The sequence below is a fragment of the Excalfactoria chinensis genome, chromosome 5 (genome assembly GCF_039878825.1).
Source record: "Excalfactoria chinensis isolate bCotChi1 chromosome 5, bCotChi1.hap2, whole genome shotgun sequence".
NCBI lineage: Eukaryota > Metazoa > Chordata > Aves > Galliformes > Phasianidae > Excalfactoria > Excalfactoria chinensis.
Genome location: NC_092829.1, coordinates 7905220 through 7923086, shown reverse-complemented (window position 1 = coordinate 7923086; position 17867 = coordinate 7905220). Strand labels below are relative to the sequence as shown.

Sequence of the window (17867 nt, the reverse complement as noted above, 5' to 3'; positions counted from 1 at the left end):
AAGATGGCAATAAGCACATCTGTCAAGCATGCTAAAGACAGCTACAAGGCACAGTTATGTGCAAACAAGAGCTCCATTAGACTCCAGAGCTGTGATTAAGAGCAGTTAATAGTGGATACTTAATCAGCAATCACCCCTTTCAGCTACTTATAAATGCATAAAGCCAGCAAACAGCAGCAATTTTTCTCCTAAGCTCCCTTACAAGAGCACTTTGCCTGCAGTAAGTTGAAAATCTGCCCCGGGTACACTTCAGTTGTCTTGCTGGGTCCAATTCCCTCAGACTCTACAGATCTGGAGACATATTTGGGTGTAGATACTTCAATCCTGAAGTTGAGCTGACTTTATAGAGAAGACACATATATCTGTCAGCCTTCAGAAAGATACAGTATGCTGTCCAAAGCTTGTTTTCTGCAATCAAGCAGATGGGCAGGCAAGTAGTGAAGAAATCTTGTTAGTGTTGAATGTTTTTACTGCCGAAGGAGGCAGAGCAGAAAGTAAAAGAGAATTTGAATACCCACTACTGTGAGAGATAGCATGGGCTGACCATCTACCACTTACTTTCATAGTTCCGTCATAGCTTGGGACTTTAAGTATATATATTCTTAATGTGCAACATCCCCTAGCTAAAACCAAGGCATGAAACAGAAGTGTTTTCTCAGAAATAGTGGTTCCCAAACTTGCCTTCCTGAAGGCAGCAGGAAGAGCTGCAACAAAGAGAGCTCCCAGCTATCACCGTGTTTCCCTTCTGTCTGTAATGAACCCCACAATAGCCATGGGGTTCCCTGGTCATCCAGAGGTGGCATCCTAGGGACCTCTCTACTACTGGATGGTGTTTTTCATTGTAAGAAGTTCCCTGTTGTTACACTTACCTTACCATGATCAGATATATTTAGTGTGTCTCTTTTGTTTAAAAGCAGAGGTTGAGACTGATTCTGGAGATTATAAGACAAAAAAAGGTTGTGTGGTACAGTGAGGTATGTACACTTGCAAAGGCATTTGTATGTCAACTAACCCTAGTTCCTTCTGGACTTTACAGACCTAATCAATAATTAGCACATCAGCTAAGCTTTTTGTCTTTTTGTCTAATCACAAATACATTTAAAACAAATTTGCTACTCTGATTTTCACTGACCAGGGTGTTGATCTTGTGCTGAGCGGAGTCAGTGCTGATCTCCCCACAACACTGGATCACATCCCACATGTTCATCCTCTGTGCCAGCAGCAGCCAATCGCCTTTCCCTGCAGATAATTAAAAGACAGTATTCTAACCACGTGAATCCAGCTTCATGTGATAAACAAAGTCCTTGCTTTGATCCCGTTATTTTTCTCATCGTAAAAATGCAATTTCAGTACCTACCTCCTGCAAATAATGATGTTTGGTTTGCTTGTGGGTAGCCACTTTCTATAGCACAGTATACACACAGGCGTGGATAAGGAAATAAAAACACCAGGCCCAGGGAGAAATACATGATGGGACAAGATACCAGCTCCAACTCAAAGCCAAGTTCAATTTCTCAAGTTACTGCACACAAGGTAGTGCATTGGAGCAAACAGACCATGCACACATCTCATTTGCACTCATGCATCTTTCTGGGACAAGGTGGAAGAGGGGATTCGGCTTTTGTCACTGAAACAAATAAGATGCAGGGATCTTGGTACATACAAGTTCCCTCTGATGGGCAGCATCCTTGCCCTTCATGAGAAAACTTTAGGAGTTTCATGCCAAAACTTTCATAAATAAAAGTCTGCATGCTTAACGACAAATGGAAAGAAGGAAAGATAAACAATCAAAACATCCACTGTACTGAAATTGCATAGTTACTTGTCTTTTCCATCCCGATGAGCACCTCTTGTGAACTGAATCAATTATGCCAAATCTCTCACTCTCTCATTTCCTGAAAGGAATGTGTTTATTCTTCAGCATCCCCCATGCACAGAGGGGCCAGGAACCCCTAGCCCTGAAGGCATGGAGCAGAGGAAGCTCTGCAGGATTCCCAGATAGCGTTGATTTTATTTCTGCACCTGAAGCATCATTGCTAGCAAAAGAAAATGAGATATATTGGGTAGTTCCGCTCCTGACTACTGCTGTCATAACCTTTTGGCCCCTTCTGTACCATGCTTCAGGATTATGCTGAGAGCAAAAGGGGAGTAGTACTGTCAGTTTAACATTCCTAATGAAGATTTACAGCAAGAGCAGAAAATAGTAGAAACGAGTAGAAAATAGTAGCAGTGAGGACCTGTGACTGTCCTGCACAGGGAGAGCAGCTGGAACCAAGAGTTGTGTAACTCAGATTATATGTTTTAAGTACAGGGATTCTAGCATGCAGGTTTGAAAAAAAAAAGGTTGATTTTAACAGAGATTCAGACAGCTTCAGATTCTCCTCTGAAGAAGGAAAGCAATATAGAGGAATGCATGGAAAACCAGCACCATTAGGAAATGACTGAGTCAGGCACATCCTTGAGATGCCACCAGCACCCACAAGTGCTCACAGCTGCAAGGGCAGTGGAAAAGCAGCACTTGAAATCTTCAACTCCCCTTTTCTCCCTCATTCCTGTGTCATTTGGAAAGGTCATAGGAAACAAAAATCTGCTTACTTTTCTTAGTCTGTAGCCATGGAGTTTCCTCCCCCAAATGCAATTCAAGCCTATTCCTCTTGACAGCAAACCTGAAGCGCTCCCCATCACAAAGATGGGAGACCCCAGGAAAAGAAGTTCAGTACTTTTTTCCCAGGGTGATTCACCTGATTTATAACCCTGTCTTTTTTTCTTCAGAGACCACCTTGAAGTTCTTGGTCACACTCTTGGTACAGGATGTACCTCTCTCTGGCTGGAGCTAGAATTTGCCAGGTTGAATTGAAGCTGTAGGAATTTTCCTTCTTATACAAATGCACTTTCAGGGATAAACGCTACACCACCTCATTCCCTACACCCCCCTAATCCTTTAGAACCGCTATAAAAGCAACAGGGAAAGGACAGGATCTGACCCACCAGGAACAGCCTGTGACTCTATGAAATAATATTTCAGAGCTGTATAAGGACTCAGCTATTCAGTTCTCTCATCTTGACCATAACTTGTCACGCAGCAGTTTACGTATTAACATCATTATTCTTTTACACCCAAAGAGTGGTATCTCATGTTATCTCCAGTATACTGGGGGTCACATTATGTTTCTATGTATCTTGGCAACAGCTGAACGCATTTCCAACCAAATCTAAAAAGAGCTTGAAGAAAGAATGCTTTACAAAGTCTGACAGTCAGAGGGCACTGTACAAAGGTTTGGACACAGGAGGAGGCGCTTGAGTTCCTTTGTATTAGGCCCTATGGAATCTCTCCAGACAAATGTTCACATCCATAGCAAAATACAGGAGGCCTCCAGTCCAATCAGTCCCCCAATAAGGATATCAACAGCACAACATCTGCGGACAGCCAGATTCCATCCTTGGCTGTCCTTGCACTGAAAAAGCATTCCCTCATACAAACTCCCTGTAGGAAGAGGTTCAGTCAGAGGTCAAACAGAAACACAATTCAACTTAAAAGCACAAAAGTTCATAAGCAACCAGACTCTGGCAGTTCTCCTGCTCACAAACCTACTTGATTTATTTGGTAGAAAGTAAAGGATAACATCAAGCATAGGCCAAGTGTTCAAATACTGCAGCCTGGTGAGGCTCAGAAGAAAGAGGCAAAGGTACACAGTGCTGTTTGCCAGCAGCTATGACACATATGTGGGCACAATGGGAGCTCAGCCTATCTCGCAAAGGAACAGAGTTTTGGAATCAAAGTTTTCCTTTGTTTTCTTTTGACTTAATTAATGTTTTAATTTTAGACTACTAGATGTTTCACCTCACCCCCCACAGCTTGTTGGTGTCTGTGGGTTGATTTCTAATGAACAAAAGCAATGCGATCAAGCTAATGGCTGTCTTCCTGTACAGCCTTTGCCATCATGGCTGTCATTAGAAATTGTATTTCCTTCAGCTGCTGAGTGGGTCTGGTGCTTAAAACCAACAGTGCTCAGCTCTTTCCTCTGATAGCCTTATCTCCCTCAAGAAACACACCCAGATGGGAGCCTACCCCTGAGTCTCGCAGCAAAGGCACAATACACACATTTTGCTTTATTGTGCTACGACAGAAAGTTTGTGCCCTCTGAAATCCCATGCTCATGGCTGTGACCCAGCTCTGTTTCCCAGTAGAATTTCTCACACAAGGTGGGAGATGTTCTTCAACTGCATGAAGTGCCACACACAGGTTTCATTTGATATCAGTTGACAGTGACACTCAAGCCTAAAGCACTAGTTAAAATGTCCCCTGGACAAGACGAAATGAACATCCAGATCTATTAATTCAGCAATTTAACATGTAGAACCATATACCAACGTTCTGTTTGGAAAGCATAGAACTCACATTGTTGCCTAGCTCAAGAACAGAGCTGTCCAAACTCTTCAACATCAGTATCAGTGCTAGAAATGCGAGCAAGGTTTTTAGCAAATATATAAAAACTGGCGGTGCTAGAAGTTTAAGTTACCTGAGTTGGTACCACAGCCAATACACACAACAAACCAAACTGCTCTCACTTTACAGATGCGAACAGTTTGTATTTTCCCCTCCTCCTACAGGTGTTACAGCAAGGCAGAAGAAATAACAGGGGCCCGGAGACATGCTAACTCATCCCCAGAGCACTGCCAGCCTCTCAGAAGCCAGGCTCTGCATCACCAGAAGGCCTCCTGCCCTGACTGGATGTCACACTCCTCCTGATGCAGCCTTCCACCCTGTGCCCAAAGGCCCAATGAGCCGCCATGGAGGCTTCAGCACCCTCAGCCCGTGCCTTACGTGACCTGCATTGTGCCCCGGGGGTGCCTGTGGGGATATGGTCCAGATTGATGCAGCAGCAGGGAAGGTGCAGGCCTCTCAGCCTCCATCCTAATGCCCATCATCCCTACCTGCTCTTAGGCCAAATTTCTCTTAACACAATGGCAGAACGCGGCCCAGCATTCAGCCCTTGGGAAATTGAAAAAAATAGCAGTGCCTCAATTAGATTGAGGGTATGAGTCCAGCAGTGGCTGTACCCTCACAGGGGGAAGCGTTATCTCTCATTTCATTGCCCACAATCAGTTTATATTCAGCCAGAACCAAGACGCAAAATGTATTTGCTCTCTCAATCGCTTAAGGCAAGCAAAATCAGTTACAAGAACATCAAAAGCATGCATTTTGGTTAACATATGGCCATGTAAACAGTGTCTGGCTTCCAGATAACACTTATGTGCAATTAAGTTGAAGCATGGCTGTGGTCCTGCAGTAATTTCACATGCACAGCTACAGGGCCCCAGTTCCTATCAAAAGAAAAAATGTTTTCCAGGGTACTGTGTTAAACACATATTCAGCTCAGCCTTCAGTAAGTCTCCGGGTTTAAGTCCCATTCTCAGCTGCTTGCATTCTGAAGTCTTTGCATTCAAGCTGCAGAACACGTATTTTTCACATTACTTTTGCTTTGAAACTGGGAACGTGCAGTATTGTGTTTTTAAAAGAGTCGGAGCTATATTTCTCAAGTTTTGTAATAACGTTGTACCATAGTTTTGTACATAGCTGTCGATTTAAAATGATCTATGTTTGCTGAATCTGTGGTGTGATACTGTGCTGAAACATGAATCAAGCAGAAGAGATTGTTACATTTAAGAACTATGCCTTTATATGGTAACCTGCTCTGTCTAGACTAATGTTCAGGATAAACCTTCTTTTGCTTTGCTCAATAGTAATAGCAACATCCTTGCAACATTGAAGACTTTGTGGGACTGAGGTAGAGGTTACGCCAAGAATTAAATCACTGGTTTATTTTAACCAAAGCATTGTTATAGAGAATTGTTAACAAAAGCAAAGATGTGTTTGGAGTAGGTGCACGGGCAGACTCAGCTCAGGAAGCCTTGCAGAGCGGCACAACCACGTTGCAGCTGAACTCATGTTCCTGGCCGGCAGAAGTAAGCTGCAAAACCACATAACCCGCCCCAGGTTTGACATGCGAGACCATTGCATCACATTTTAAAAGTTTACTCTTTTTTTTTCCCTCTATTCCAGTCTCTGAATGCATCACCAAAGAATCAGTCCTTCTTGCTGTCATTAATCAAGTTTCTCTATTCTCAGATTAGACTCCAGCCTACAAAAGTCCAACCAGCAAACATTTCCCCAGCAGCTTTGCCTCCTCCATGTTGCCAGCAGGAGCCTGCAGCCCAGACGGGCACTGAGCAGCCAGCCTCCTCCACCCTGCCCTGCTGATTTATCAATAGGAACAAAATCACCTTCAGTATTTGGGAACAAGCAAAGCTCTTTGGTGTTACCTGCTGAGGGCCTCCAGATAGAGGGCACTGGACATTATCTTCCCATTACCTTCAAGCATTTAAGGAGAAACTGGTATTTTGAGTCACTGCTGGGTCTTTGTTCTGCAGCCATTTTTGAGAACTATAATAAATTGTCTGTTAAAATCAAATCCCAATCAACAGATCAAAGCACAGTATTTGTAATGCGTTACTCCAAAGCAGCTCTGCTTCTGTTACTGTGGTTCTTTAGCAAGAACAGGAGGATGGAGTCAGAGCAACTCAAAGAAAGATGCTCAGCTGGGTTGTGAAGTTTTGCTCTATTTGTCACTTTAGAAGTTCGTAATCCAGAAGATTTTTTCAGTGTTTGTATGACCAAATCAGTTGCAGGTAAAAGCAATGAAATTTGCAGCTATTTTAACAGGTACGTGTTTGTTTAAGCCAACAGTGAGTTTGGACCTCAGAAGAGAATTCCTGTGGTTATATTACAGCAACTGCACATGGAGTCCATTACGTGAACCAGCCTGTGAGCACCACAGGTTTCTAGCTGTCAAATAACTGCATATTCCTCAAATAAGCATTTTCTGTATGATAAAAATGAAGTTATGGATGAAATCTGCAGAAGTTTTTTCCAAGTACTTCACATCAAAATGTGGATATGTTTTAAAGGTTGGAATTGGGATTTCAGGGCTTTTTTGTTGTTGTTGTTGTTTTCTTTTAATTTCATTACTGAAAATATTTCAAAATTTAGAATAAAAGAAGTCAAAGTACTTGACAAGTCTCTTTATTTTATGGTAATCATTATTCACCAGAATTTTTCATGCCTACAAGTTTTGATACACAAGCTTACCGTGTATACAAGCTTACTGGTTTTTAATATAACCAGCACTATACCAGTCCTAGCTTACTCTATCTATAAATATGGCAGCAGAGACAATAAAGAAATGTGAGGTAACAAAACAGTCAGAGAGAGAGAGCTCTATTCACCTAATTCTACTGAAAGCAAATACAGACATGAACCAACTCCAACACGAACCACCATTTTCTTCAGTCACCCCACAATCACAGTGTGGGCAGGATATGAAAAACAGCTTTGCCACATTTCGAAACTTGACTCTTAAGTGTTGAAAATTAGGTAGCAATCACAGAATCACAGAATGGTCCGGGTTGGAAGGGACCTCAAGGATCATGAAGCTCCAACCCCCCTGCCTTGCAGGGCCACCAAACTTCCACGTGGATGAGATCAGGTTGCCCAGGGCCCCATCCAACCTGATCTTGAACACCTCCAGGGACAGGGCATCCACAACCTCCCTGGGCAGCCTGTTCCAGGACCTCACCACTCTCCTAGTAAAGAAATAGTGTCAGAATCTTCCTGAGTCTCTTATTAGTGGTTATTCTACACAGGGGACAGTCTTGCATTGCAGGATTTGCAATGGCAGCATGGGTCTGTTGTAAAGAAAAGGGTTTCCATCTATTTAGTGTAGAGCACATATCATATCAGATTCTCCACAGATCACTGCAAGTTCATCAGCATTTTCAGCATGAAGTTTAACTCGCTCCTTGCTGATCTAGCACTTAATTCATATTAGAGACTCTTTGCTACAGGACGTACAGTTCTGCAAGAACTCAGTGTGACAATTCATAAGGAGCCAGGTGGCAGCAGGAATTAACAGGAGCTCTGCTCTTCTCTAATGGAGACCTCAAGCAGACTCAGTCTACATTACTCAAAGTCAGCAGAATCACTTGTGACAGTCAGCTCCTGTCAAGTCAGTTTTGATAGACTCCCAGACTGTCAAAGCAGGATTTCTTCTAGCATCAACACACTTTGCTTTTGACACCTACATCACAGTTACAGTTGGTATGATTAGCTCTCAGCATGCAGAACCTGATGTGCTTGTTTAGCACTTAAGCAGCTTCATAATCTGCAGTGAGCTCAGGCATGGTTTGGTGACAAGTAATTACCAAATCCAGCAGTCAGAATAGATGGAGAGTAGAGGGAAAAGAAAGGCAGCACAGGCAAAAGGATGAAAAATGCACATGCTGCTGTAATCCTTTGAAATCCAGAAGTCTCTTTTGTAATTAAAACCCAGTAAAGCACCCAATATTCAAGAGCCATCCCTTGTGGCCTTTCCTATATATACTACCACATGTCATAATCTCCATTCTTCAAGGTTTATATGGCTCAGCCAGACAAACCTAGAGCTGAGCTGATCTCTAGTGGTGGTGACAGTTGCTCTCTGAATGAGAGCTTGGACAAATGATGTCCAATGTACTTCCCAACAAATATTTGTAATTTTCCTGATTTAGCAAGAAATTGATACGAGTAGTTCAGAAGAAAAGAATAAAAGAGGAGACGTAGGATTCTAGAAACTCAGGTTTATACCTCAAGTCTCTTTGGTGAAACAGTACAGTAATGCTTAGAAAGATATGCCCCTAAAATAACAGTATACTCATTGCATTGGCAGTGCTCAAATCCATCCTGAATCTCAGATTCTACAGGTATAAATGCTTTGTTTCTCTAAAATATCACCTTAATAAGAAGGACCCTAAGGAAGAAAAGAATTGAAGAACTTTTTTTGCCTCCAGATACTTTCATCTGCTCAATTTGCTTCCAGAGGTCCAGAGGATAGAAAAGATGTCCTGAGCTCCACAAAACAAATCCACCTGCTGAAATCTGCATAACCTCACCTAGATCAAATGACAGCTAATACAGTAACCTCTTCCAAACCATGACCTATCCCAAATCCAGCAAACAACTAAAGACTAGAGCTATCCTATCCTGCCAATAACCTCTTCACATATATAAGCCCCAATTAAAGCAACTGCTGAAATTCCCTTTCTTTTTGAGAAGTTCATCCCTACTTACCACCAAGTCCTCAGTTAGTCCTACAATACATCTTCTCCTGCCTTCACGCCTTTCACACCTTACTGAGTGGTTCCTTGGTTGAAGCGCCTCACTGCTCTGTCCCAGTGACCCATCTCACTCAGTGTTAGCCACCCACAGCTGCTGCTAGCCCAGGCTCCACCTACAGCAGAGCAGATCCCAAGGTTCCTATCTTTCTGCCAGCTGCCAAGCAGCACAGCCAGTTCTCATAAAGAAGTTTTTGTTAACTCCATCACTAGGATTGAGCCTACAAACATCAAGTGTAGAGACTTGGCAGCCATGGCCACAGATAAGTCATCTCTCTACCAGTTTCCCCATTTGTAAAACAGAAGCAATAGTTGATTAACAATGTAACAAAAGAAATAATTTTAATAATACATAAATAAAATCAGTAACATCAGAACACATTTGTTGTTATAACGAATTCAAAAGGAACAATATAATTGTAAGACCTGAAATGAGGTTGGAGAAAACCCTTGTGAGCTGTAGGAATGTAGATGAAAGGAAGCTTTTTGACAACAAGATATTCAACAAACAACGTTTGAGCAAGAAAGGACTTAGATCTCTGGTTTCTTCATCACTGTAATAATCTTAAATATCAAGGATAAATCACATCTGTTGAAAAGTCATCAGTGGAGGATATGACATAAGCCTCTTACTGCAATCAGGAACCTAAATCCAAACTACAGCAAGTGTGGCCTATCAGGAGGCAATGAACAGCATCTCTGTACTAGTGAAGGACCTCAGTCTTGCATGACTAAGTGATTAGTGCTATTTCTGGCTGAGATATAGCTGACTTTTAACTATCCATCAAACAGCATATCTAAATTATTTTACACTACACAAATTGACTCTGTGTATATTTCTGGTAGTTACCTTGAAAGCCTGTAGACGTAGCCTTTTTAATCAACTTCAAATTACACTCAAATTGGGAATAAGTTACAAAGGGAAACACCATGTTTTGTGAAGCACTTCTTGGAATCTCCACTTCTAGCATAACAGCGACTAATAAGAGAACTTCTAGCTAGAAAGAAAAATGACCCTTACCTGATAACACAGCCCCATATCAGCTCATCAGCAACACTGAAAATGAAAAAAAAAAAATGAGAGCACTCACGTAGCCCAAGACACAGAGGTTAAGTGGATCTTTGGATCAAACTTAAAAGCTTATACCCTAGGCTATCAAAACACAACTCATCTTTCCAGGCTAAATAAGAAGCATGCACGTTTTCAGTGCACCAGTAAGCAAACAGAAATGAGAGTCTATATTGTGGTAGTCCTCAAACAAAGTAGTGAATTGATTTCAGCTGGATCATCAGAATTGGAATGGTGAATCAAATTTGTCTCCACTCCCTGCCTTGCCTAAATGGCCTCCAGCAATTACCTTGATTTCATAGCTTTCAGGAGAAAGCCAGCCCATAGTTGGTCGCATTGACATGTGTGCATATATTTGTGTGAGATGGTAAAATTTCTTTATACCTATGAGCTCATTTGAACAGTATCGGCAATGTAAGATACAGCTGCCTTGAAGCTATACTAAAGCTCTAATCTTCCAAACAGTAGGAATTTCTTTAGCCTCCAAAATATAATCTTTTATTGCACTATTATAAACCCATTCATCATTCAAAGCATACTTCTTGTTTCTTGTGTAATATTTCTATTTTATAAAACAAAACCTTCCTTTAAACAATACCTGCTATGATTTAGAGGGGTCTAGATAGAAGGAAAAAAAACCTTCCTAATTGGTGGTGTTTTACTGATTCTCCTAATGGCTTAATTAATATAAATAGGCAGCAGAATTTTAACTATATTATTTCTAATCAGATTTTCTGTCAGCTCATTTTATTCTCAATATTTCTGGCAGAAAGCAGGTAGTTCCTCACTGGGTTCTTTCATAGCGCCAAATCTCTCCCTCATCCCTCTAATGTTATAACAAACATCTGCACAAGTTCAGCAGAAAGATAGTGAGGCCATAAGGGGAATATATTAAGTCATTTACATAAATTAAAAGCAATCCCGCTTTGCTTTTGGGAAAGTGTTAGTGCTTATTGGGGCAAAAAAATAATGACTATGGATGGCAACTGAAAATTATTTCAAGTTAATTCTTATTTTCTATTATACCTCTTTGGCTTAGCTATTTTATCTACCTCTTACTTCATGTGTAAATCAAGGGTTATTTTCCAGTTAATATTTAATGCTTCTTCGTGTAAATAGTTTATCACCAAATTATGATTAAAAATTAAAAATGGAAGATCTGTATCTTCCTTATGCACTGGATTCACTGGTTCACAGTTTTACCAAAGCTGTCATTAGGACTGGACACTATCATCAGTACAAATCGCTAGGTTTTCAAGACAAACTATTTCAAATCACAGGAGATACTTCAGAGGAGCACTCTAGAATAGAGATGCCTCAATTGTAGGTTTTAATGCAGCTCCCTTAAAGAGTTTTGCCTGTAAAAGTCATTACTTAGAATTGCTGGGCCAGGAAGAAAAATGTTCATTCATAATTGTTAATCTCATCCTTTGGGAGTATAAACATGGTATTTTCCCAACTGATCCTGTGCTAAACTTCTTTCTACACACTGACTCTGACTGTGTTGCTTCTGTAACACTGATAGATATTACTCTGGAAATTAAGAGAGAAATCCCAAGGCAACTATAGCTCCTTAAGTGTAAGTGTCCTAGGAAACTATTTAGGCATACAAGACACAACTGTTAGCAAAAGAAAGAATAATTCAGTCAAGAAAATAAGACCATGAGCCAGGAAGTATCTCTAGCAGGTCCAGTTCCATGTTTAAAAGCAAGCATTCACATAAGTAAAGACTTCCATGTAGACTTTTACAAGAAGCTTTGAGAGAAACTCTGCAATTTCAGGGTAAACATAAAAGTTGTCCTAGGTTAAAATGTGGCTAAAGGGTAAAACAAGACAGTAGTATTTATTTCTACACTTACCAGTCATTACCCTGGGAGGTCACAAGTCTCAAAGCAGCTCCGCCTAAGTTCTCCTCAGCTGCAGCTTGTTTAATTTATTAGGCTAATGTTTCTCTCAAAATCCCCACCCTTCTGCAGTCATTCTAAGTTGTGGTAATGTGGTCTCTTAGGAATAAGTGACTGTGTCCCTGCTGTCTGAGAAGTCCCCTGTGTACAGCACAGTACCTGTAGGAGGAATTCATTACCCTCTTCAAAAGAGAAACTCCATTGAATGGCCAAGCAACAGGGGCAAAAAAGCAACCAGGTAGGAATTTATAGTGCTGATAGCACTTGCTCTTCCTATCTTTCTATGTCAGAACAAGAAAGTAGAAGGATCAAAAAAGCCCAGAGAACCTTATGCTTGAATGTACTGTCTTGTTACTGACTCACATAGCTGAAACAACTGTGAAATGCCACTTGCTGTTTATCTTGATGGGAAGGTGATTGCAAATTATCTGTCTTTCTGTAGGTATTTGCAATAACCAAGAGCTGTGGGGATCCTTGTTAATTCTTGTATTTCTTCCTTGTCTTATAGGGCAGCAGTATGGAACCAAAGGACAGCGCGAAGAACCTGCTAACAAGTACACAGTGCCTGAATCACCGCAAGTCACAACCCAGAAGATCTGTTGAGAAGGTGAACAAATGCATTCAGGTTGAGATGGACTTGGAAATGGAGAATCCCAGCATAGATTTGATTCTTTCTCCAAAAATCAGCATTTCCAAGAAGCCTCGGCAATGTCCAGGGAACACATCGTCACCCCAGCAAGGTGTCTCCTCACCCTCCCAAGGGCAGCCTGCTATGCCAGCTCTGCTACCATTGCTTCCACCACCTCCATTCCTTCCTCCTAGGTGTAAGATTCCTCCCCCACCCCTTCTCATGCCTGGCATAAATGCACCATCACTTCCACCTCACCAGCTGTGCAGCAATCCCGAGTGCAGCCATTTCACTTGTGGATACAGTGAGCAGCCCTGCCCTAAGAAGACACCGAAGCTAAGGATGAAGGTGTTTCACTGGCAGAAGCTCCCCTCTGACGTGGTGAGACGTACGTGCCTATCTGTAACCACCAGGCTGATGCTAATGTTGGGCCTTGGCTCAGTAAGTCAGGTTGTACAAGTGGTCCTACTGCTCAGCCTCAGTCCTTCCTCTTCCCCCCCCAAAAAAAAGCCAATAATCACAGATAGGGAAAGCCAAATCCTTCACTGATAAGCAGACAAAATAATAGTTTGGGCAGTGCACCGGATTGAGGCTGTGTGGCCACTAAAATGTCATCTTCTTAATTTCCACAACATCATTAAGTGATGCTGTGAAGTTTAATTAAGGTTTTCAAAACGGACTGAATTGAATTGAGTGGTAAGACGTATGGAAAAGAAATGCCCTGAGATTCTTTGAGATTTATTTTTTCTAATGAACTCCTGGCGTACCATCCCTGAGTGCTGTTTCAGCTGAAGCTTTTACTATTCTTTTGCTTTGTTTTTCCCTTGCACAGCCAGAAGACGCAATATCCAGGAAAGCCCTTGTCAGTAGGGCTGAGGAACACACATGTTCAGGGCACGATACAGCCTCCAACTTAACTGTATTCTGAGCGCAGCTATGTGGGGTTTTTGTTTTGTTTTTTTTCCATGAAAAATAACACTTACGTCTGTGGCTAACGTGATCTGACAAAGGGGTTTGCGTGGCCCGTTCCATTTCAAGATCACCAAATCCATCCATCAAAATGACCTCCAAAGTCCCATCACAGAACTACATCCCTTAGTGCCATGTCCATTCATCGCTTAAATACCTTCAGGGTCACATTTAGTTCACCTTTGGAAGTGTTTTATTTCTGCTTATCGCAGTGCCTTGAAAGCACTCCTTTCTCTCTGTTAGTCCATCTTGAAGCGTTGATCTCTTCTAGAAAGCCGCTCCATGTGGGCTGTGGCACCAAGTGACAACAAGGAGCTTGTAGAACCTGACTACGCAAGCCTGGAGCTACTTTTCTGTGCCTCACCAACAAAACCAAAGCAGACAAGACCAACAAAGAAGTCAAAAGAGGTACCTGGACTGCTCATTTTTTTGTACAGCTTGGCAAATGTAAAAAGCTTATTCACCCTTTATTGTTGGCACTCTTCTATAATGAGATATACCAGAACATCCCAGCCTTTCTATTGCCTACAGCAGCCTTGAAACAGAAACAGGAGAATTCCAGATTATATATGTTGCAGTAACTCTGAATACATTGCTTACCTTTAGAATGGAAGAACTTGGGAATTACAGAACTAATTCTTAAAAAATGCATTATTCTAGACAGATCCGTTCCCTTCTCTATGCCTTTGCCTCTTTCAAATGTTATTATATGTACTTTTGTGATTTGTTAAATTGTTCAATTAATGAAGAGTGATGATAATGTTATTACTAGAGAATAGTGAACTCAGCCCAACAAACAAGAGAAGCTCTAAAATTTCTGTTAAAATTAAGGTAGGTGACTGCATGTTTCTTCTTATCTCTTGTCAGGTCACATTCATTAGTCCAAGGAAAAGCCTCCTTCTGAATATATTTCTGAAGCAATTTAAGTGGTAAGGTTGGAGATAAGTGTATTTGCTTGATGTGTGTATGAATGTTTCTGATGCTCCTGTTAAATTTATTTCAGTTAATATTTTATAACCACCATCTTTTCTTAGCAAGAAGTCAAGATTCCTGACTGGACATTAAAAATTAAGTAACTTGGGAAGAGACATCTTGAGAAGTTCAGGTCCAAAAATCATTCACAATTTTTATTCAGTTTTTCTATTAATAGAAAAGAGTTTCTATAATAAAGCAAACGGAAAACTGGTGAGTCACAGCCTTCACACTGGAATGAAAAGAAGCAGAAGAAGGAATCTGTGTTAGTTTCTAGCAAAACAGAATTACTTTCAGATGCCCTGAGATACTGCAGGATACCATGGATGCCTGCCTTTTTGTGCAACAGCCCATGTTAGAAGGCCTTCAAAAATAAATTCAGCCTTTATATTAAGAATAAACCACAGCTGGACTGAGGGATTTTTTCAAATTCTTTTTCCATTACAAATCCTTCTTCCCAGTGGGGAAGAATTGTGAATAACCTAACCCAGTTGCTATTTCTTCTTTCTACATGATTCCCTGGATAGTTGGGAAGCTCTCCTGAGGGCAGTTAGTGACTGTGGGTTCAACAAGCTGAGACCTATCGTGACGGATGGGGCTGCCCTACAGCCAAAAGCTGAACTCTCCTGAGCCCAGAGCAGAGTAGTCTGGACTCATTTCAAAGACATGTTGTCTGCCAAAGTTACAGGCGAAGATCTGGAGTAAGGCTGAGATATTCATAACTATCTTTCAGCAGGAGGAGAGCTATCAATTTTTAGCCTGGGCTTTGCTGGAAGAAGTGAAGGATTCAAGAGTAAATCTCTTCTCAGTGATAATGGATGCAGTAAGAGGAGAGCCCCTCTGGGTTTGCTGCTTGAAGAGGAACAAAGTTCAGAAAGCACATCTAAATGGTTAGAAAATTTCCTTCAGTCTTCATTGTCTCTTCTGCTCACAGCATCTCTCTTTCCCACAGCTCCAATGAAGAGATTGTTAGCATGATTCAGAAAGGGGACAGATCCAGGTTTGATGCTGGGATACTGAAACAGCTACTTAAACTGCTGCCTGAAAGCCATGAGGTATCTACTAAGTCTGCTACCGTGACAGAGCTGGGTGTGCTTGATACTTAGCTTGAAATATTTTCACTGGTAGAGCAAGAGGTTGTGACTGTGGTTTTTGCATTAGGCACCAGAAATAACTCTATGGGTATTTTGCTGTTTCGTTTGTTGTTAGATAAACAAACTGAAATCTTGCAAAGAAGAAAGGTCAGAACTTGCAAACGCAGATCAGTTTTATCTCCATCTCTTGGAAGTTCCTAGGTAAGCAAAATTGTCTTTGTTTTCAATCCTTGAGTTTGACTTGTAAGAATCAACACCTCTTTTTCCTGTACTAGAGGGATGTTTCTAACAGTCAGTCCTCAAGATAAATCACCCGACTGACAATTGCAGCTGTAGAAACTTTTCCTTCCCAAAGGCCAAATGCATATGTTTGGCAAACTAGTGTTAAATTAACCTTGGTATTAATAAGCTACTGAGAAAACTCCTGACTGTTGAGCTGTTAATGCCTGCATGACACAAAGCTGCAAATGGAAACCAGCCACCAGACTCTTACTCACTCCATCTCTGTTCCAGAAACTCCAGTATACAGAAGGGATCCCACAAACCCAGGGGTGAATCACAGCATTGCTTCTGCTTTAACCATCTCCCAGAATTCCCTGATTTTAACAAAGACAGATGAGATGCATACAGAGAAATCTTTCTGCTCCTCTTAAAAACAGTGTGTTTTGTTGTAAATCACAGGAATAGCCTCCATAAATACGAGAAGCTGCCTGTCCCATAGCCTGAGATGTCTTTTATGAAAATGTAGTGGTCAAAATGTGGCTTTTATTTTTTTTCCAAAGTTACAGCTAGCTTTAAAATTATTTTAGAGCATGTCTGTGTGGCTCTTCCACAACATTAATCCATGGCTAGGCATAAATATCATTTAAGGGCATCACTGAAATAGCATCAGAATTTCTATTTTGGAATTAAAAAGGAGGAACAAAAATCCTAGCTAGTGTTGCCCAGGAATCATCAGAACTTATTGCCTCGTTATGCAAGGAAATGACTGCCAGATTCAGCACGACACTGCTTTCTCAAAGAGGCATCTTTGGAAAAGCCTCAGTGTTTGGTTTATTTATAATGCAGTTCAGTGAGAAGTATGTTGTGTCAGAGCATTAAAGTGAACAAAACAATGATGGTACTGCACTTTGCCTAAAATGGGTTTATTCTCTGCTGAATTCGATTCATTAGGTGCATAGCTTCTTACTTTTTTTCCCCCCCACTGATCTCTTTTAGCTACCAGTTGCGAATTGAATGTATGCTGATTTGTGAGGAAACACAAATTCTTCTGCAGTGTCTGTGGCCAAAAGCACAAGCCATCAGGACAGCTTGTGAAAGTAAGTGTATCAGAGATGTGTCTACGGTAGTACTCTGTCATGGGAAGCTTCTCTTCTATTACTAATATTAATGCACTTAGAAATGGCACCAATGATTCTATAGGCTATGATCTAATCAAAATTAACCTTTTAATTGCAGAAAATGTTGTGAACAATCAAAACAATTCAAGAGATTCTTCCCCTTAGAGTTCACTCAGTAGAATGGTAATTTGTGCTGCTCTAAGTGGAGCTTCTGTCAACATGAATAAAACACATTGCCTTTTCTCCATCAGTGTCCCCTGTAGAGAAGAAGGAAATTTCCTATGCGTTAGTGCCAGATTTTGTTTGAACAGAGGTTGAATTTTTGTGCACAGCAATGACTTTTGTCCCAGTTTCCATCCATGCTGGTTGCACGCTGGTTGATGCATCACAGCCTGTACTGGCTTCCAAAACAATTGTCCCTGGTGATGTTCACCAGCATTTCAGAAACTCTTCATGCAAAATTGGCCTTGATTTTTGTTTTAACACAGTTATGCCTTAAAGTAACTCTTAGATCTTGCCTGAAGCCAAGGGCATTGGACTTGGGTGATCCTAAGTGGTCCCTTCCAATCTCAACCAATCTGTGATCCAGTTAACTGACCTCCAGTTCAACCACAACTCTCTCGTTAATGTTTGTATAGAAAAGTTGACTGTACTTGCCTGCTTAAAGCCAATGTTATGGGT

General features: G+C 41.2%; 2 protein-coding genes across 4 annotated transcripts in view; both read left to right on the top strand.

The window, feature by feature from the left end:
• Positions 1-7071, top strand: part of LOC140252778 (inverted formin-2-like) — a 37738-nt gene extending 30667 nt beyond the window's left edge. The window contains exons 22-23 of one of the 3 annotated variants that reach the window (XM_072337834.1): positions 918-974; positions 4612-7071. In XM_072337834.1, the coding sequence (XP_072193935.1) occupies positions 918-973 (56 nt within the window). In that variant the 3' untranslated portion in view covers position 974; positions 4612-7071. The remainder of the gene's footprint in view (positions 1-917; positions 975-4611) is intronic. The other 2 variants (XM_072337837.1, XM_072337835.1) reach the window with 2 other exon arrangements.
• Positions 7072-12266: 5195 nt separating this feature from the next.
• Positions 12267-17867, top strand: part of LOC140252942 (inverted formin-2-like) — a 13521-nt gene continuing 7920 nt past the window's right edge. Inside the window, exons 1-7 of the mRNA XM_072338196.1 lie at positions 12267-12421; positions 12692-13199; positions 14052-14188; positions 14648-14709; positions 15705-15807; positions 15962-16047; positions 17065-17165. Of these exons, the coding sequence (XP_072194297.1) occupies positions 12389-12421; positions 12692-13199; positions 14052-14188; positions 14648-14709; positions 15705-15807; positions 15962-16047; positions 17065-17165 (1030 nt within the window). The 5' untranslated portion in view covers positions 12267-12388. The remainder of the gene's footprint in view (positions 12422-12691; positions 13200-14051; positions 14189-14647; positions 14710-15704; positions 15808-15961; positions 16048-17064; positions 17166-17867) is intronic.